This window comes from Eptatretus burgeri, chromosome 5 (genome assembly GCF_056783735.1).
Source record: "Eptatretus burgeri isolate ZD-2024b chromosome 5, Ebu_testis_v1, whole genome shotgun sequence".
NCBI classification, from domain to species: domain Eukaryota; kingdom Metazoa; phylum Chordata; class Myxini; order Myxiniformes; family Myxinidae; genus Eptatretus; species Eptatretus burgeri.
Genome location: NC_140965.1, coordinates 78312607 through 78330026, shown reverse-complemented (window position 1 = coordinate 78330026; position 17420 = coordinate 78312607). Strand labels below are relative to the sequence as shown.

At 42.0% G+C, this 17420-nt stretch overlaps 1 protein-coding gene across 1 annotated transcript in view; it reads left to right on the top strand.

Moving 5' to 3' along the window:
- The window catches only part of CDH23 (cadherin related 23), a 683120-nt gene that overhangs the window by 562615 nt on the left and 103085 nt on the right, over positions 1-17420 (top strand). Inside the window, exons 42-49 of the mRNA XM_085883587.1 lie at positions 9879-9986; positions 10673-10775; positions 11023-11148; positions 11265-11468; positions 11582-11760; positions 15777-15932; positions 16975-17101; positions 17242-17358. Of these exons, the coding sequence (XP_085739713.1) occupies positions 9879-9986; positions 10673-10775; positions 11023-11148; positions 11265-11468; positions 11582-11760; positions 15777-15932; positions 16975-17101; positions 17242-17358 (1120 nt within the window). The remainder of the gene's footprint in view (positions 1-9878; positions 9987-10672; positions 10776-11022; positions 11149-11264; positions 11469-11581; positions 11761-15776; positions 15933-16974; positions 17102-17241; positions 17359-17420) is intronic.

Below are 17420 nucleotides of genomic sequence, written 5' to 3'. Positions count from 1 at the left end.
AAATTCAAATGAGGAGCAGCGAAACATTGGGTCTGGATCTCGCTTATGCGATCATGCACTGAGATTTAGTGCATGCGGTATGTGTGCAATACAGTGCATGCGGTATGTATGCACAGTGTATATGCATGCGATACGCTCACTGCATGCAGCTGGGCCCCGTACCAGCCCGGCGGTCGCGACCACCGTGCGGTGTTTAACAGCCGCTAGAGTTCTACGAGTCACGCTGCAGCTGTGGAACATCGACTTCGAAGTTACCGATGCTTCAAGCCCTCGATGTTGATTACGAAATGGCAGAAAAGAAGCTTACGAAGACCAAGAAATGGTCTCAGAAGTACAAGACCGAATACAGTCTCCAATACCCATGTATTCGAAAGTCTGAAAGAGGAATTCATCATGCGTATTAGTATTGTACAGTCTGCAGCGTTGATATTTCAGTTGAGCACGGAGGTCGCGATGATATTCCGAAGCACGTTGGAAGCAAACGGCACACAGACATTGCAAAGGAGAGATCTTCGAGCACGAGTACCGGTACACTTCTGAATTATTTCACCAAACAAGGGACAAGCGAGGAAGAGGATGTTACCCGAGCGGAACTTCTCTTTAGTGGATTTATTGTGGAACATAACTTGCCCATATCAGTCTCAGATCATGCTGGACCTCTATTTCAAAAGATGTTTCCAGATTCAAAAGTTGCCTCAAAGTATGGATGTGCAAGAACAAAAACTTCAGCAATAATTGGTGAGTTGTCAAATGTTACTGCTTCATCTATTGCCGATATTGCTAGACTAGCTCCATTTAGCCTAGCTACAGACGGTAGCAATGACAGTGGTGAGGCCCAGCTATATCCTGTCCTGATTTCGTACTATGACAACAGTGCTGGGATTGTGAAGCAAGGTTTGCTAAGTTTGCCTGCGTGCAAACAAGATTCCACTGGAGAAAACATTTTCAAACTGCTTGATCATGAGTTCAGTGACAGGAAAATTCCGTGGGGAAATTGTGTTTCCTTTTGTGCTGATAATGCCTCTGTCATGGTGGGCAAGCACAAAGGAGTCGCTGCTTATATCCACAAACAAAATCCAGAGTGCTACATCATGGGATGCCCTTGCCATATGATGCACAATACGGCCAAGAAGGCGGCTCAGGCCTTACCCATTGAATTAGATGACTTTCTCATCGATATTTACTACTACTTGGACAAAAGTAGTAAACGCGTCAAAGGAGTGAAAGCACTGCAAGAACTCTGTGATGCCCCGACACACAAGATTCTGAAGCATGTCGCAACAAGGTGGCTGTCCCTTGGTCAGTGCCTAGACAGGCTGATTGAACAGTGGGAGCCACTTCGCCTCTTCTTCAAAGAAGAAGTACGAAGAAAAATGCAACCAACTGTAGCCAAGACTCTAACAACGAGCAAGAAGGACGGCACTGTATCTACTGCCAGTACTGGCACTGCAGGATCAAGCACTAGTGGAGCAGCATTCACCACTACCACTGCAGTATCTGCTGCGAAGAAGACAGCAGGGACAGCACCAAAACCAATGCTGAGAGCAGGTAGCATCACCGGCCCTTCATCACATTCATCTACAAAGCAGATCCCTTCAGAGTCGAGAAAGACTGTGATAGTCCCATCTACAGGCAAAGAAGGACCCAAGTTAAGTTCTGCTTTTGCCAAATCACTTGATAGAAGCTCAGCAAAACCTTCGAATCAGAGGTCTTCTTCCTTGGCTGCACCTACCTCAAGCTCTCTCCTCAAACGTAAAATTGGATCTGGTACTACGAGTCTGACCTCTTCTGCTGGCAGTAAACGCAAGTGTGATCGCCCTGCGGCTAAGTGTACTATGAGTTCTACAACTAAAAGCGCATCTTCCTCAAACACTGTGCAGGAATCTAGAGAAAAACGTGTCAACAGGATGTTCTTGTCTCCACAAACAAAACTCTATTGTTTCTTCCTTCGATATGCTAACAAGCTTTTTGAGAAGGGGAATCTTCTGCTCCAAAGAGACGAACCCTGTATTCATCTCCTGCACGGAGAATTGAATGGTCTTCTGAAAGATATCTTCGTACGGTTTTTGAAACCATCGGTGTCATCGGTTGCTCTGGTAAATGTACCCTTCTCTGACAGAAATCATCAGAAGAATGATGAGGACCTCATGATTGGGAACGATGCCAAACTGTATATAAGGGAACAAAGGAGTCTCAAGAAATCCACCTTCACTCTGAGTGAGTCAGACATCCAAGGTTTCTTCAGTGCAGTTCGCTCATATTATGTGAAAGCCTGCAATTACATCTTCAAAACCTGGCCGCTAGATGATGAATTAGCCAAGCATGCTCAGGTGCTGGATGTTAAGCTACACCAAGAAGTGGGGTTTGACTGTGTGGAGTTTTTCATCAAGAAATTCCCCTGTCTGTTCAGTGGCGGTGATAGTGACATAGACAGTCTTGAGAGTGAATTCGCTCACTACCAGGCAGACGCCTCCATAGCTACAATTGCTACTGAGACAGTGAGAGTGGATGAGCAGTGGCATCGGATTTCACAGCTCACAGATCCCTGCACTGGTGCCAAGAAGTATCCTAATTTGAGCAAAGTGATGAAGGGAATCTTGGTCATTCCTCATTCGAACGCATCATGTGAGCGGGCACTCAGTCTTGTACGGAAGAATCATACTGAATTTCGTCCCAATTTGAGTGTCAAAACCCTGGAAGCTCTCTTAATTGAAAAACTAGCTCATAGCACCCCTTGCTACCAGAGAGAATACAGCAAAGACATAATCAGAAGGGCTAAAAGAGCCACACAGCTGTCACTCAGCAAAGCTGCCATGGAAAAAGCAAGCAGCAGTAGTACCAGCCAGTAAGGTAAGAAAAATATTGCTTCTTTTGTGCTTTTTGTTAATCTTTGATTGTCCCCTAACTTACTAATATTAACATACATGTAACATTAAAAAGTGCACAATTTTCCCCTTTTTTTGTTCAAAAAGTGGGAATTCTTAACATGTTAAATGCTCCAAAATAGGGCTCAGAGGGCACTAGAGAGCGTCTAGAACCCCAGAGCTTCCAGGGCCCTAAGGCGGGCCCTGGACCCCGCCGCAAGGGTCGAGCGCTCCGCGCTCGAGATGTGCGCTTCGCGCACATTATTTGGTGTCGGTTGCAAATCCTCCCTAATTCTGATTTCCAAAAGTTGGCATCTCTGATTACGCAGTCGCTACCAAACCACAGTGTGGCTGAAGGCCATATTCACCAAGCCAGAGCTACCTCGACCAGAGGAAAGTGAGTGGGTGTTTGAATAAACGGAATGCACCTTATGTCCAAAACAAATGACATTGGATTCTGTTCTATATACCTGTAGAGAACTCTTGATGCAACAACTACATGGGTCATTCCGTGTCAAATCAACAAATTTTCAGAAAAGTCCCAGGTCGACCATCTCAGATTTTCATGATTTTTTTGTGTGGGTTGGACAAACATTGAACAGAAAAAATGTCAAATATTAGTTCTGTATTCCAAGGAGTTTTTGAGATATGACCCCTAGAGCGTGTCAAGGTTTGTTGAAGAAAAACGACCCCCTAATTATCCTTCAATTTTAGCAACTCATTTCTTGGCATCTGTTTGAGATAAAGCAATGAATTTTTTTTTTCCTAATGCAACTTTTATGGTATTTTAAAGAAAAAAATAAAGCCGGATACATTGCAGAAAAAATGAGGCCTGCAGCCACCCTCAAAAATGGTAAAAAATCAAAATAGCACGACTGAAACGGGCAACTTTGACCCATGTTAAAGTACCTTTCATTTATTGTGTCACCCATGTAATTTTTTGTGTGAAAAATATACTAAGATGTCTAAAAGAGTCAGGAAAACAAATCCATTTAACAAGTTTAACTATTAAAATAAAAGCACACATGTATAAGCAAGCATCAACACAATTTCCAACTATCTAATTAGGGCCTACATTTGTCCAACAGAGATAGAAGGAGAGAAACATTTGGGGATAAGACAGGACAGCCCCATTAAGCTGATGCGATGGGCTTTGGGGAGCCTGGCGTGTCCCTCTGGGAGATTGCACAAGCGACAAGCCTGCGGCTCCCGAAGGGTGTGCCGCATCTCCCACGACTGCGGTGAATGGTACCCTTGCACTCTGTTATTTATTTGCTAATGCTCTGGGGTGGTACCAGACACCGGCTGCCACGAGGTTCACACCAATGACCTCTCCCAGGACACTGAGATGTAACGGCTGCTCCACTGCTCACCTCCCTCGCTCATGTCAGCTTGCCCCGCATCACACGACTCGGAGCAAGAACCGCACAGCAAAATGTCCCTGGACTCACGAACCACACACCAGCACATCGCCACCAAGAGCTGCCAAGAGCGAGATGCCAAAGGTCATGACGAACACCACCACAGGGAGACGATGAGCTATGAAAAGCCTCCGGGAAACCAGAGATGCCAACGACTAATAGAGTCCAGAAGAGACCCATCAATACATGGAGTCGACCAGAGCACAAAATTACAAGCCTTTTATATCTTTCCCCTCCTGGTGTTAGCTTAATGGTTAGAGTGGTGGGCTTGGGATCCCAGTGTCCTGAGTTCAAATCCCACTCAGCTGTTGAATTAATACCAGGTGGGGTTAACTCAGCCTGTCATCTTTCCGAGGTCGGCAAAATGAGTGCCAGCTTGCTGGTATCCTGTGTCGGAGTGGCGAGCCGTCCAGGATTGTGCCAAATAGCCAAAGAGACTGCTTAGGTAGCACCAACGCTCTGCACAGAGTACGGTCCCAATCTCCTCCTCCCTCCTGGCATGTAACTCCGCCCATCTTTGATCTTGATCCGCATGTTTGCATTGCATATCGAGGAGGTCCTCAATGGCTTCCGGCTCGAGGGGCATATAGCTGTTGCTGCCGTCTTGCTATTGGCTCTGTATGATAACTGATACGTCCCCTGGATGTTAAATACATATTTTGCTTTGTCATGCTGCCTCTAAATAATCCCAAAATAGATTCTCATATTTCATCATCTCTTCTTTGTCATTTCTCTGTGTATGACCATCTCTTTGTCGGCCGTAGGGTGACCAGCAAAATTCATTACTTTTTTGAACCCCCCTCAAGAAACGAATTAAGATGTGCTGGATATTGCTTAAAAATGTATCTTATCATCAAAATGATAACTCATCAATCAAGAAATTGCACATTAATCCCCCAAAAATGAAAAGAACTGCCGAAAAAAATGAGAATTTCCTCTTCACACTTTTTCCGATCGCTGCACATCTCTCATGCACCAATGTTGATGTGACGTAACTCTTGGCCAATCTCATGCTTTGATTCAAACACTGTTGATCATGGTGGTGCGCATTTCGTTTGACACCAGCGTATCTGCTAATTATTCATAGGGAAAATTTGCAGGCTTTTTTTTTTTTGCTGTATGCATGTTGTTGCCACCCCCGGTCCATTTAGTGTAGGAAGATTTAGGAAATTTATGGAGTTTGCCGACGTTTGAAAGGATGGGAATTGTGCGAAATTGAGAGTCAAATCACAGCTAATGCAGTCAACCTCAAGTTTAACAAAGAGAACATTGCAGTTTGGGAAACACTGGATGAACATACTGAAGGAGTTGGAAGATTAAAAAAAAAAATTCTCGGAGATGAATGTAGCTGTGGCTTTGCTTTACTACTTTAACTTCGGCTTGGTTGAAAATATATACAAAATTAAGATCATCGGGATAGATATAAAGCCAGGCAAAGGATATGAGGGAAGGCCAGGATCTACACTTTGGGGCAATTCAAAAATTCTGTAATGCTTGGAGGGGGGGTTGGAGTTTAGGGGGGTGGGGTGTATGTCAAAACGTTATGGAGTATTATAAGAGGGTGAGGGATGTTACAGAACCCAGATAAAGAAAGATCTGAACACTGTTTTCATCATGAAGAATGAGAAAGATGAAGATGTATGTGCAGTGATAGAAACTGTCAAAGGTCAATCCTTTTGAAGAGAGTAATGAGCCTCTCCTGCACCATGTATCTAATGCTATAACTTCATATGAGGTAACAAGGGACTATTTTGAGGCTTTTTGAGAATGGAGATGCAGCTGTTGTGTGAGATTCGCTTACAAGGTGAAGAAGATATGTTTGCGATCCTCAAGAAACAGAAGATGCATGCATTCGTATCGATGAACAAGTCATCCAAATCGAAAATAAGAAAGTGAAGGAGATACTGATCAAAGCCAACAGAGATCTCTTCCAAAGACTGCTCATCATTGCTGGGGCAAGAAAGTTGGATATCAAGAAGATGTTGGCATATAATCTTGGTCCACTGCCACTGTTGTTAGCCAATGCAGAAAGCTCTCTCAACAAAACTATGAAGTCAAATGTGGTGCATTTTATTGAAGCCGATGGTCCAGTCGACACTTGTCATGGATACATTTGAGTCATCGATGGAATGGCAATGCTTCAGTAGCTACCGCAAAATAATACCCCAGCCACATACCACATTTGGATTGCCTGTTGATTACCTGCTCAATCAGCTTGTGGGAATGGCAAAAAGTGTTGACATTTCTGTTGTGTATTTAATCGTGGATACGTATTGGCAGCTCAGCATAAAGAGTGGTGAGAGGGGGGCAAAGAGCAGCTGCTGAAAGCTAGCTCACGAAGATATATGCTGAGCAGCTGAGGATCAGCAAGTGCCACAGCAATGGAAGAAATTCCTGTCCTGCAATGAGATTATAGCAGCACTCATACATTTTGTTTTCAAGACATGGAATCATCGTCCTACACATATTCTGAGGGATGTTTGTGTTATCATGACGCAGGATGGCAAGTGTCACTGACTTTGTGAAGTTGAAGTTGCCATGGAGCTTAAAAGCCTTAAATGAACTGGGACGCAACCATGAAGAGGCAGAAACAAGACTTTGTCCACTACCAGTATGCCTTACTTCCTTCTTCCAGATCTTAAAGCAGAGGTACTTCCTCCATTGTAATAAAAAGCCCTGATGCACATGTGTTTGTCATTGGTGTGGCTAATAAAGCCCATGGAATTGGTTCAGAAGTTCTTCTGCACACTGGAAAAGGTAACCACAGGTGCACAGTGAATCTAACTGCTGTTCAAAATCATCTTGGACATAGTGTGAGCGATGCCCTCATCGACCTTCACTGTTTTACAGGTTGTGATTTGGTGAGCTCGTTTTATTGGAAATCCAAGAAGAAAGAAGTAAAAACTAGAACGGTACTCGGTAGAATACATACCTCCACCAGGTTGAACAATTTACGTTTTGTATCCCACTGGTAGGCCGGATCTGCATCTGGACCTGAACCAGAATGTAAAGGACTTGTTCTCATCACTTAACCAACTTATCCACCAAGTTTCATCCAATTCCATTCAAAACTTTTTGAAATATCGGGCTGTATATCGTTTTTGGCAGCCATCTCTCAATGATGAAGAATTACTTTCAAAATTCTCGTATCCGGATTAGGATCTTCACCAAAATAGAATCTGTTTGTCCTTGTCACACACCTAACCTATCCACCATGTGTTATCCAAATTCGTCCATAACTTTTTGAGATATTGTTTTACAGCTCTATATAATTTTTAGACCTATCACTCAATGGTGAAGCTCACAGACAGACTACAAAAGAGACAGACAGACTAACAAAAAGATAAACAGACACAACAACAAAGAGGCCAACAAACTGGGGTGAAAACATAACCTCCATCCACCGTTGGTCGCGAAGATAACGATGCACCAAAGTGATAGCTTCCAAGAAACCTTAAAAATGCTTGGCAGTTTGTTTACTCAAGATACCAGTTTGATGAATGACGGTTAGAGATTTGAGTGTAAGTTCTATGGCCAAGACTGCTCAGAAGTAAATTAAGCTCGACACAACCTGTTTCTGCGAGCTGCCAAGGCTGAAGCAAGCATGCCTCCCACAATTAACTCTCGACAGAAACATGCATTGAGGGCTAACTACCAGTTGGCAATCCAAACTAGATGTTTGGAACAGTTTCCTGTCATTTCCTAGTTCAGATGCTCATGGATGGAAAGTTTACAAAGATACTGGCTTAGAGGTTGTATGGAGAGATCTCCCATCTGCACCAAGTACTCTTCTTGAGTTGATGTACTGCGGCTGCCAGAAGACGAGTTGCGCAGATGAGCAGGGCAAAGGAAAATGTCGTTACTCCAGAAGACGTCACAATGTGCCATGCACAGATCTCTGTAAATGTATGGACTGCGTGGGTGTATTTGTGGTTTTTTCACGGGATTTTTGATATTCCCCCATGAATCGGGAACCACTGGGAACCTATCCTCCCTTTTTTACATTGAAACAATGCCCCGCTATTCGCGGATTCGCTATTTGTGGCATTTTCCAGCAACGTATCCCCGAGAAGAGCAGGGTCCGATAGTATGACTTTGGAAGAAATGTTTTCGAAGTATTTAAAGAGTAACTGATAGAAGGTTTGCTTAGCATGAATCTGAAATCCTTTAAGAAATTATTGTGATTGCAGATGCTCCATGTATATTACATTAATATTGTACGTAAAAGGTACAGCATAAAATCTTCTGGAATGTTCTGCTCTCCATCTCCCTTTTTGGGTAGTCCATCTAGTCGGAAAAAAAAAAAATCCAAAAATGTTTTTTTTGAGATGTGTTCTACCCTTATTATCAGTATTTAAAATGGCGATTTCAGTTAATACAATGGCAATTTCGATGAAACTTGGTTGGTAGGTTTATACCATGACCTAGTTGTGTGCAAATGAGAACTGTTGCTATGGACACCACCGTTGCCCAGCAAAGGGACTTTGAAATTTTTGAAAAATCATAAAAAAAATTATTTTTTCGAAAATCAAAAATCGGGCCACAAGCGACTGTGGGCAGTACATTCAGCCATATTATCAAAAATTTCCAGCCGGATCCTATGAAAACTCTCGGAGAAGATAGACTTTGAATGAACCCTGGTCGAAAACAATAAAAAAACGAAGTTCGTTGTATCTCAGAGACTATGAGTCAGATATACATGAAACTGGTATGGAAGGTTCATGGTATGTCCGAGTTATGTGTGAGAAAGAACCGTTGCTATGGACCCCTCCGTTGCCCAGCAACGGCCGAAAAACCTCTAAATGTGGGGGTATTTTCACGAAAAAACAATCTGCAGCATTAACCCTTGAAGCTAGAATCATGAATTTTCTTGTGCTTAATCCTCAGGTCATTCCCCATCGAACGGGCCCATCGCGTCAGTTTCTATTGGGTAGGCGACTACCCATGTCCGCCTACCAGCTTGTTTCTTTGCTAATTGCTTATTTTTTTCAATCTCCTTTCTGTGAAGCTGTCTTATTTGTTCGAGTGGTTTAGCATAATGAATAAATTAGCTCTTTGATAAGCAAATATAATCAGTTACTACATCAATGAATTAATTCAATAATTCATGTTCAATTCAATAATTCAACTCGTATTTTATCACTTGGGAGGGGAAATCTGTGAATTATTATTGCTGTATTCCCAGTTTATATCATGAAAGGTTCTTGCATGTAGTTGTGATAATACTGAATACAACCACTAAGAGCTATTTCCCCCTAGCATCATACACAGATGTCTCACATAGGACAAGAGGGCATCCTGCATGATTAATCCATTTTTAATACGGAAATAACTAAATAATGTGCAACTTACACCACTCACGAGTTTTGTATCGTTGTTCAGCATATTTTTCTCTCTTCATATTTAGAATTTCAAGTAGTTTCTCGAGGAGGGTCCACAAAACGTTTATATTGGAGTCCTTTTTGCCGATCACATTGCAGCCTATTGTCCATCCAAATTATTCCACAAATGTAGATGACCAAATGTGTTTGATTCCTCACTGGTGACCTGCACACAAGTGCACAACATGTCAACTTTATTTTGTGCCTGGCAGACGGGGCTTGTGACCGTCAACAACGTCCTTGACCGAGAGCGCCAGGCTGAGTATGTGCTGAACATCATGGCAAGGGACAACCCAGAAAACCCCAGCTATGCCCGCAAGGTCCGCAACGCTAGGAAACAATGCAGATCGATAGCTGGATGGTTACCATTATGTTCTTGTGGTTTTTTTTTTCTCAAGCGAAATAACGTTTTCTTTCAATACAATGTAAACTTTTGGACAAGTTTTGTGTAAAAAATTAATTATTTTTGCACAAATCCCAGTGCATGTACACGTACGGCTCATTTGACAACTCAAGCACTGCCTTTCAGCTGTGGGGAATGTTTTTAGACTGATTTATCACCTTAAAATTAATGTCCACCATTATATCACTTTAATAGACGAAGCAAATGAAAGTTTATGGATCCTCAAGAATACGACATGATAAGCCTAAATGTTTGGAACTTTTTTGATATCTGTGGAATTATACTGTCAGGAAAATTGTGTTTGGGCCATAATTATCCTGTCAGATTACCCACAATTTTGTACATCGAGAATGGTAATTAATTAGGTCTAAAATTCGCCGTGACCTCCCAATCCACTTAAAGACTCATTTGTAGGTTTCTGGAAATATTATAATTAATCTGCACATTACGTTAATTTATCTGTCATTCATTCGCTTTTCAAACACATTGTCTGATGTGTGGATCATGTGGCACCAGCCGTGCTCTGCATTTCCTTCCGTTGGACTCTTGTCCTTTGATAATTCTGCCTGGCTATGTTGTGACTTACCTGATTTGTCTCTACAGGATTCCAATGTGCTTCTAATTCACGTTTTGGATGAAAATGACAACCAACCTGTCTTTTCAAAATCGACATACGAAGCAGAAATCCAGGAGAATTCACCATCTGGTAAGTGATCCTCTCGAGATCGACAAATCCTTGTCCATTGGATTGTTTTCTGGAACTTTGGTTATTCAATTATAATTGGCCACATGCTCAAGGTCTTCATGTTTCGAACTTCAAGGCTTTGGTTTAACGTTTGTTCAATCGTCCAATAAAATGTTGATCTCCCGTTTAATAAGCATCGTAACTGAGTGAAGCTCATTGTGTGATTTTGATTGGCATTTGTCATATTAATGAACTCTTGTTGATTCAGGAACATATGTCACAGTGACAAATGGCCCGGTGATAGCAACAGACATGGATGCAGGAAATAATGGTACAGTTACCTACGAGCTCTTTGGAAATGGTAGTCAGTACTTCAGCATTGATGCCAGCAAAGGTAATGTCCAGCATCAAATATGAATTTCTTCCTCTTCTAACACCTGACCTGATGAAATGTGACACAAGACTTGTTGATGAAATCTTGTGACTTTACCCTGTGTCACTGCGAGACAGGCACTGTGGTTGTAGCCACAGCTGAAGGCTTGGATCGTGAGGCCATTGCTGGAGCACACCTTGACTTCTTTGTGCTGGCGCAAGATGGTGGAGGCCTGAACTCCACGGCACAGTTCCTCGTTTCCCTGCTTGATGTTAACGACAACCCTCCTGTGTTTAAGAATGCTTCACTGTCTATCAGAATCATGGAAAACAGCCCTCCAGGTTGTATAGTTATGTCAATTTTTTTTTTCTCAGTTGTTCAGTCAAAGACTATCGACTCATTAACTTTTTTCAAAATCGTTCCATCGTATGTCTTTATACGTGTGGTCTTGCAGGAAGTTTTGTTGGCCAATTGACGGCAGAGGATGCAGATGTCAGCCCGAGTGCACAAGTATGGTACCACGTGGAGACTGGTGCTGGAGATACTTTTGTCGTTGATGCAACTGATGGAACCATTCGTATCTCCTCGGGGGCACAGCTGGACCGCGAGATTCGTGATTTGTACACACTTACTGTATGTTTCTCGTGCTCTAATCCCCATTAATTGTCTTGTCTCACATAAAATAAAAAGATTGGGAGATTTCTGGGGGGGGTGCATGTTAGCATTTACACATTTAATTGTTACAGGAACAGCCTTTTGATGTTACTCTCATGTGGGCAAACATATATTCCTGCTGGAATATGGAATCTTGCCTATGTAATGAGAAAATCAATACAGATGGCAAAACAACATGTTTAACATACGTAAATTCTATAAGGCTGTCATAAATACACACATATATATATATATATATATATATATATATATATATATATATATATATATATATATATATATATATATATATATATATATATATATATATATATATATATGGTGGGGAGAACAAGTATTTGATACACTGCCGATTTTGCAGGTTTTCCCACTTCCAAAGCACGAAGAGGTCTGAAATTTTTATCATAGGTACACTTCAACTGTGAAAGACGGAATCTAAAACAAATATCCTGAAAATCACATTGTATGATTTTTTAAATAATTAATTTGCAATTTATTGCATGAAATAAGTATTTGATCACCTGCCAACCAGTAAAAATTCCGGCTGTCACAGACCTGTTAGTTTTGTCTTTAAGAAGCCCTCCCATTCTCCACTCATTACCTGTATTAACTCCACCAGTTTGAACTCGTTATCTGCATAAAAGACAGCTGTCCACACTCAATCAATCAGACTCCAACCTCTCCACAATGAGCAAGACCAGAGAGCTGTCTAAGGATATCAGGGAGAAAATTGTAGACTTGCACAAGGCTGGGATGGGCTACAGGACAATAGGCAAGCAGCTTAGTGAGAAGGCAACAACTGTTGGCGCAATTATTAGAAAATGGAAGAAGTTCAAGATAACAGTCAATCTCCCTCGGTCTGGGGCTCCATGCAAGATCTCACCTCATGGAGCCTCAATGATCATGAGAAAGGTGAGGGATCAGCCCCGAACTACATGGCAGGACCTGGTCAATGACCTGAAGAGAGCTGGGACCACAGTATCAAAGAAAACCATAAGTAACACACTACGCCATCATGGATTAAAATCCTGCAGTGCACGCAAGGTCCCTCTGCTCAAGCCAGCGCATGTCCAGGCCCATCTGAAGTTTGCCAATGACCATCTGGATGATCCAGAGGAGGAATGGGAGAAGGTCATGTGGTCTAATGAGACCAAAATAGAGCTTTTTGGTTTAAACTCCACTCGCCGTGTTTGGAGGAAGAAGAAGGATGAGTACAACCCCAAGAACACCATCCCAACCGTGAAGCATGGAGGTGGAAACATCATTCTTTGGGGATGCTTTTCTGCAAAGGGGACAGGACGACTGCACCGTATTGAGGGAGGATGGATGGGGCCTTGTATCGCGAGATCTTGGCCAACAACCTCCTTCCCTCAACAAGAGCATTGAAGATGGGGCGTGGCTGGGTCTTCCAGCATGACAACGACCCAAAACGCACAGCCAGGGAAACTAAGGAGTGGCTCCGTAAGAAGCATCTCAAGGTCCTGGAGTGGCCTAGCCAGTCTCCAGACCTGAACCCAATAGAAAATCTTTGGAGGGAGCTGAAAGTCTGTGTTGCCCAGCGACAGCCCCGAAACCTGAAGGATCTGGAGAAGATCTGTTTGGAGAAGTGGGCCAAAATCCCTGCTGCAGTCTGTGCAAACCTGGTTAAGAACTATAGGAAACATCTGATCTCTGTAATTGCAAACAAAGGTTTCTGTACCAAATATCAAGTTCTGTTTTTCTGATGTATCAAATACTTATTTCATGCAATAAATTGCAAATTAATTATTTAAAAATCATACAATGTTATTTTCAGGATTTTTGTTTTAGATTCCGTCTTTCACAGTTGAAGTGTCCCTGTCATAAAAATTTCAGACCTCTACGTGCTTTGTAAGTGGGAAAACCTGCAAAATCGGCAGTGTATCAAATACTTGTTCTCCCCACTGTGTGTATATATATATATATATATATATATATATATATATATATATATATATATATATATATATATATATATATATATATATATATATGTATATAAGTTTGGTTGCACAAATTATGTAATTTGCCTCCTATAGGTTAGATTTTCTTTTTCATTTGGGAAAGTGGTGCACAGGTATTCAGTCATCATTCTCATAACTAGTGCGCGCCCGTACGTGGAAAAAATTTTATTTTTAACTTTCAAACCGTGTGCCAGAAACAACCACACAGGCCGTTCCTTTGCTCTCGCGTGCCCGTACGTGCGTGGCCGTATGTGCAAAAAAAAAACTTTCAAACAACCACACAGGCTGTTTCATTGCTCTTGTAAACAATGATTGGATTGGGGCATTGTGTTTATCTATAAATGCGCATAAGAAATCGAGAAGTTATAGATAGATACAGTAAGTCATCACTCTCCGGAAGTCCGTACGTTGTAACCCGTAATGGGGAACGCGGCTGAGGATCTCTTCCCCAACGGCCACGCCTACGCAGCAACGTGTCCTGTCATTGGTAACTAAATGGCGCCCTTTCCTCATCGGTCACACCTACGCAGCAATGTGTCCTGCCATTGGTTTGGTAAATAAATGGCCATAACTTGGGAACCACTTGTCCGATTTAATATCAAACCTTGAAAAGGCACAAACTCAGGTCCCCAGCAAGATACCTGGCAAGTTTCAATTAGTTCGGTCCAGTGGTTGTCGAGAAACAGCGGTCGCAGACACACACACACACACACACACACACACACACACACACACACACACACACACACACACACACACACACACACACACACACACACACAGATTGCTGCAATTATAGATAGATGACAAAACCAGGATTCATTGCTTATCACCGTTTGTGGTATCAGTGTTTTCCTTCTTTGTACTGCTACAATTTTGTAGGTTGAGAAATGGATGATATAGTCCAATTACGAGAACATGTGGAACAAATGTCTGGATGCCATCACCAGGAATTTTCATTTGGCCTATTCCAGCTAAGTAGTGTGCAGCATGTTACATATTAGCAAGATGGTCCCTCGTGGTGAGTTATTGGATATATTAACTAATGTTCTTGTTGTTATCATTCAATAGCCTCCTGAACCCACATAAATGACAGACTTGAAATCACTAACTCCAACACAAACCCACTGCTCTTTTTAAGCCTCTTCATATGGGTTGCAACATTATACAGAGAAACTGGCGTTCAAAAATCTGACCTTGTATGAACTTGTACTCCCCTGTTGATAAGCATATCATGCATATGCCTTGGGTATTCTGGAATATCTTCCAACTCGACAATTCTCGATTGCCGCGAGTACGAAATAATATCCTTTTTTCATATCTTCTCCCCATTTTACGTAATGTTGCCAAACACGTGACACCTCCTGGTGCTGCGTTCACAAAACTGCAGTCATTTAGGTGGAAAGACATTTCCTGACTTCTGTGCCAAGTTTCATCAATGCGGGGGAATTGTCTTCAGCATGGGACAATTTCGATATTTGAGTGTTTACTAAGGAGCTTGGACACTTAAAATGGACATTTGGCCCATTGTGACTCGATTTCCTCATTCTGTTTTTAATGATACAAATCTGTTTACATTTACTTAACACATTTACTAAACATACATCTTGGAAATCTCATGCAGCATTTCAGTACCCAACCTTGCTGTGCCAAAAGGCATTAAATGTTAACCAAATCACATATAAACCAAACCAGGCAGGACAGGTCGAGTCAAATGAGGTTTTTACAGCCAGTCCAGCAGTGATGTAATTGTGAGACGAGCTAAACTTCCAGAAATCTGGAATCCAAGTCCTTAATACAGCTGCCTTCAAGTGGATTTGAACCCACAATCTCTGGAATGCTAGTCCAGTGTTCTCACAAGACCACTAATCTCAATAACAGTTATCACATTATTTTAGAAAAATTAAAAACAGTTTCTTTAAATCGCTAGGTGACGCATTTATGGAAACCTTTCTTGGGCTTGTGTCTCATCACCCCTATCTTTTGTCACAGGTGCTGGCCATCGATCGTGGCACCCCAGCACTCTCTGCAAGTGCCACTGTGAAGATATTTGTAGATGATGTGAATGATGCCAGGCCAGAATTCCTCTCCCCGATCCAAAGCATCACCATCGACGAATCTCTTGAAGTTGGATCGGTTGTGGCCATGGTGTGTCTTCAAACCTCCCGATTATCTTTTTATCCCAAGGCCGATGTTTAGAAAAACGAAATATCATCGGATACATCTGGAATTTGGTGTCAAAATGGTGGGGGGTGGGGGGGGAGTGGGGAGGGAAGGTTTAGTGCATATATTTTCAAGCAGACATTTTAGACATTTGATGATGATTATAAAATAGCGCATGATAATTACCTTTGCCACCGAAGGTGGGTGGAGGTTATTATTTTTTTTGCACCTGCCTGTTTGTTTATCTATCTGTCTGTGAGCAGGATATCTCTAAAAGTTATGGATGGAATCGGACAAAACTTGGTGAAAATGGGTGGTGTGTGACAATGATCAATTGATTAGATTGAAGATCTGGATCCGGATTCGGAAAGGAGAATTTTTTAATTTTCAAGTGATTCTTCACCAGAGATGAGATGGGACCACAAAACAATATATCACATTATATTTCAAAACGTTGTGGACTGATTATGACAAAACTACTTGCATGAGCTGGATAGGTGATAAGAACAAGCCGATTAGATTTTGATTAAGGTCCGGATGCAGATCCGACCTATCAGTGGGATATAACCTGGAACACTGTTCAGCCGAGAACGAGTGCCATTCTAATTAGCAGTGCAATTATATTTTATTCCAGTAATACCTGCAAATGTGCCAAAGATTGTAGCAGAACTTCGATGGCCTGACAATCACTGGTCCATCAATCACTCTTTTTTTTTTCTTCGTCTTCTTTTTTCTTTCATTGTCTGAGCCTCATGGAGCTCGTTCATATTACAGCTCGTACATGTTGTATTCCATAAATAGCAAAGACATGAGAAGACAATAATTTGGGATTTCAAGCTCGGATCCCAGGATCATGAGTTGGGTGTTTGGATGAGAATGCAAAACAAGCAGATCTATTTATTAACAATGCATCATTGTAACATCTTTCAAACCTCACACCTGCATCTAGAGGGATTTATCTGAGTCAAAGCAAGCCAGCCATGAGAAAATATTCCAAATGATGAGACACATCGATGTGTTTTCTAAGGTCACAGCCAGGGATCTGGACATTGCTCCCAAGTTGGAGTATTACATCATAGAAGTGGCAGCCTTCGACGACGATAATGCTCCTGTGACGAACCAGGCCAACGTGTTTGGCATTGATTTCCACACTGGTGAGGCAAAGCGCCATTTTATATCCCTGTCATAACTGGCAACATCTTCAGAATCATAATTAGCTTATTGCTAATCATCTTCTTTATAATCATCTCTACAGTCAGTGACATAATTTGATCACAGCTTTTGTCCACATTAGGTGCTGTGTTCCTCAACTCCAGGCTGGACCGAGAGAAGGTTGCATCCTTTGTGCTCACCATCTCAACTCGTGACCGTGCCAGTGACCTGGTCAATGTCTCTGTCAGTGATCCAAATGGTATAAAATCCCTTCTTCGTGTAAAACCTGTGTACACACAGTCAAACCTTACCTACACAGGC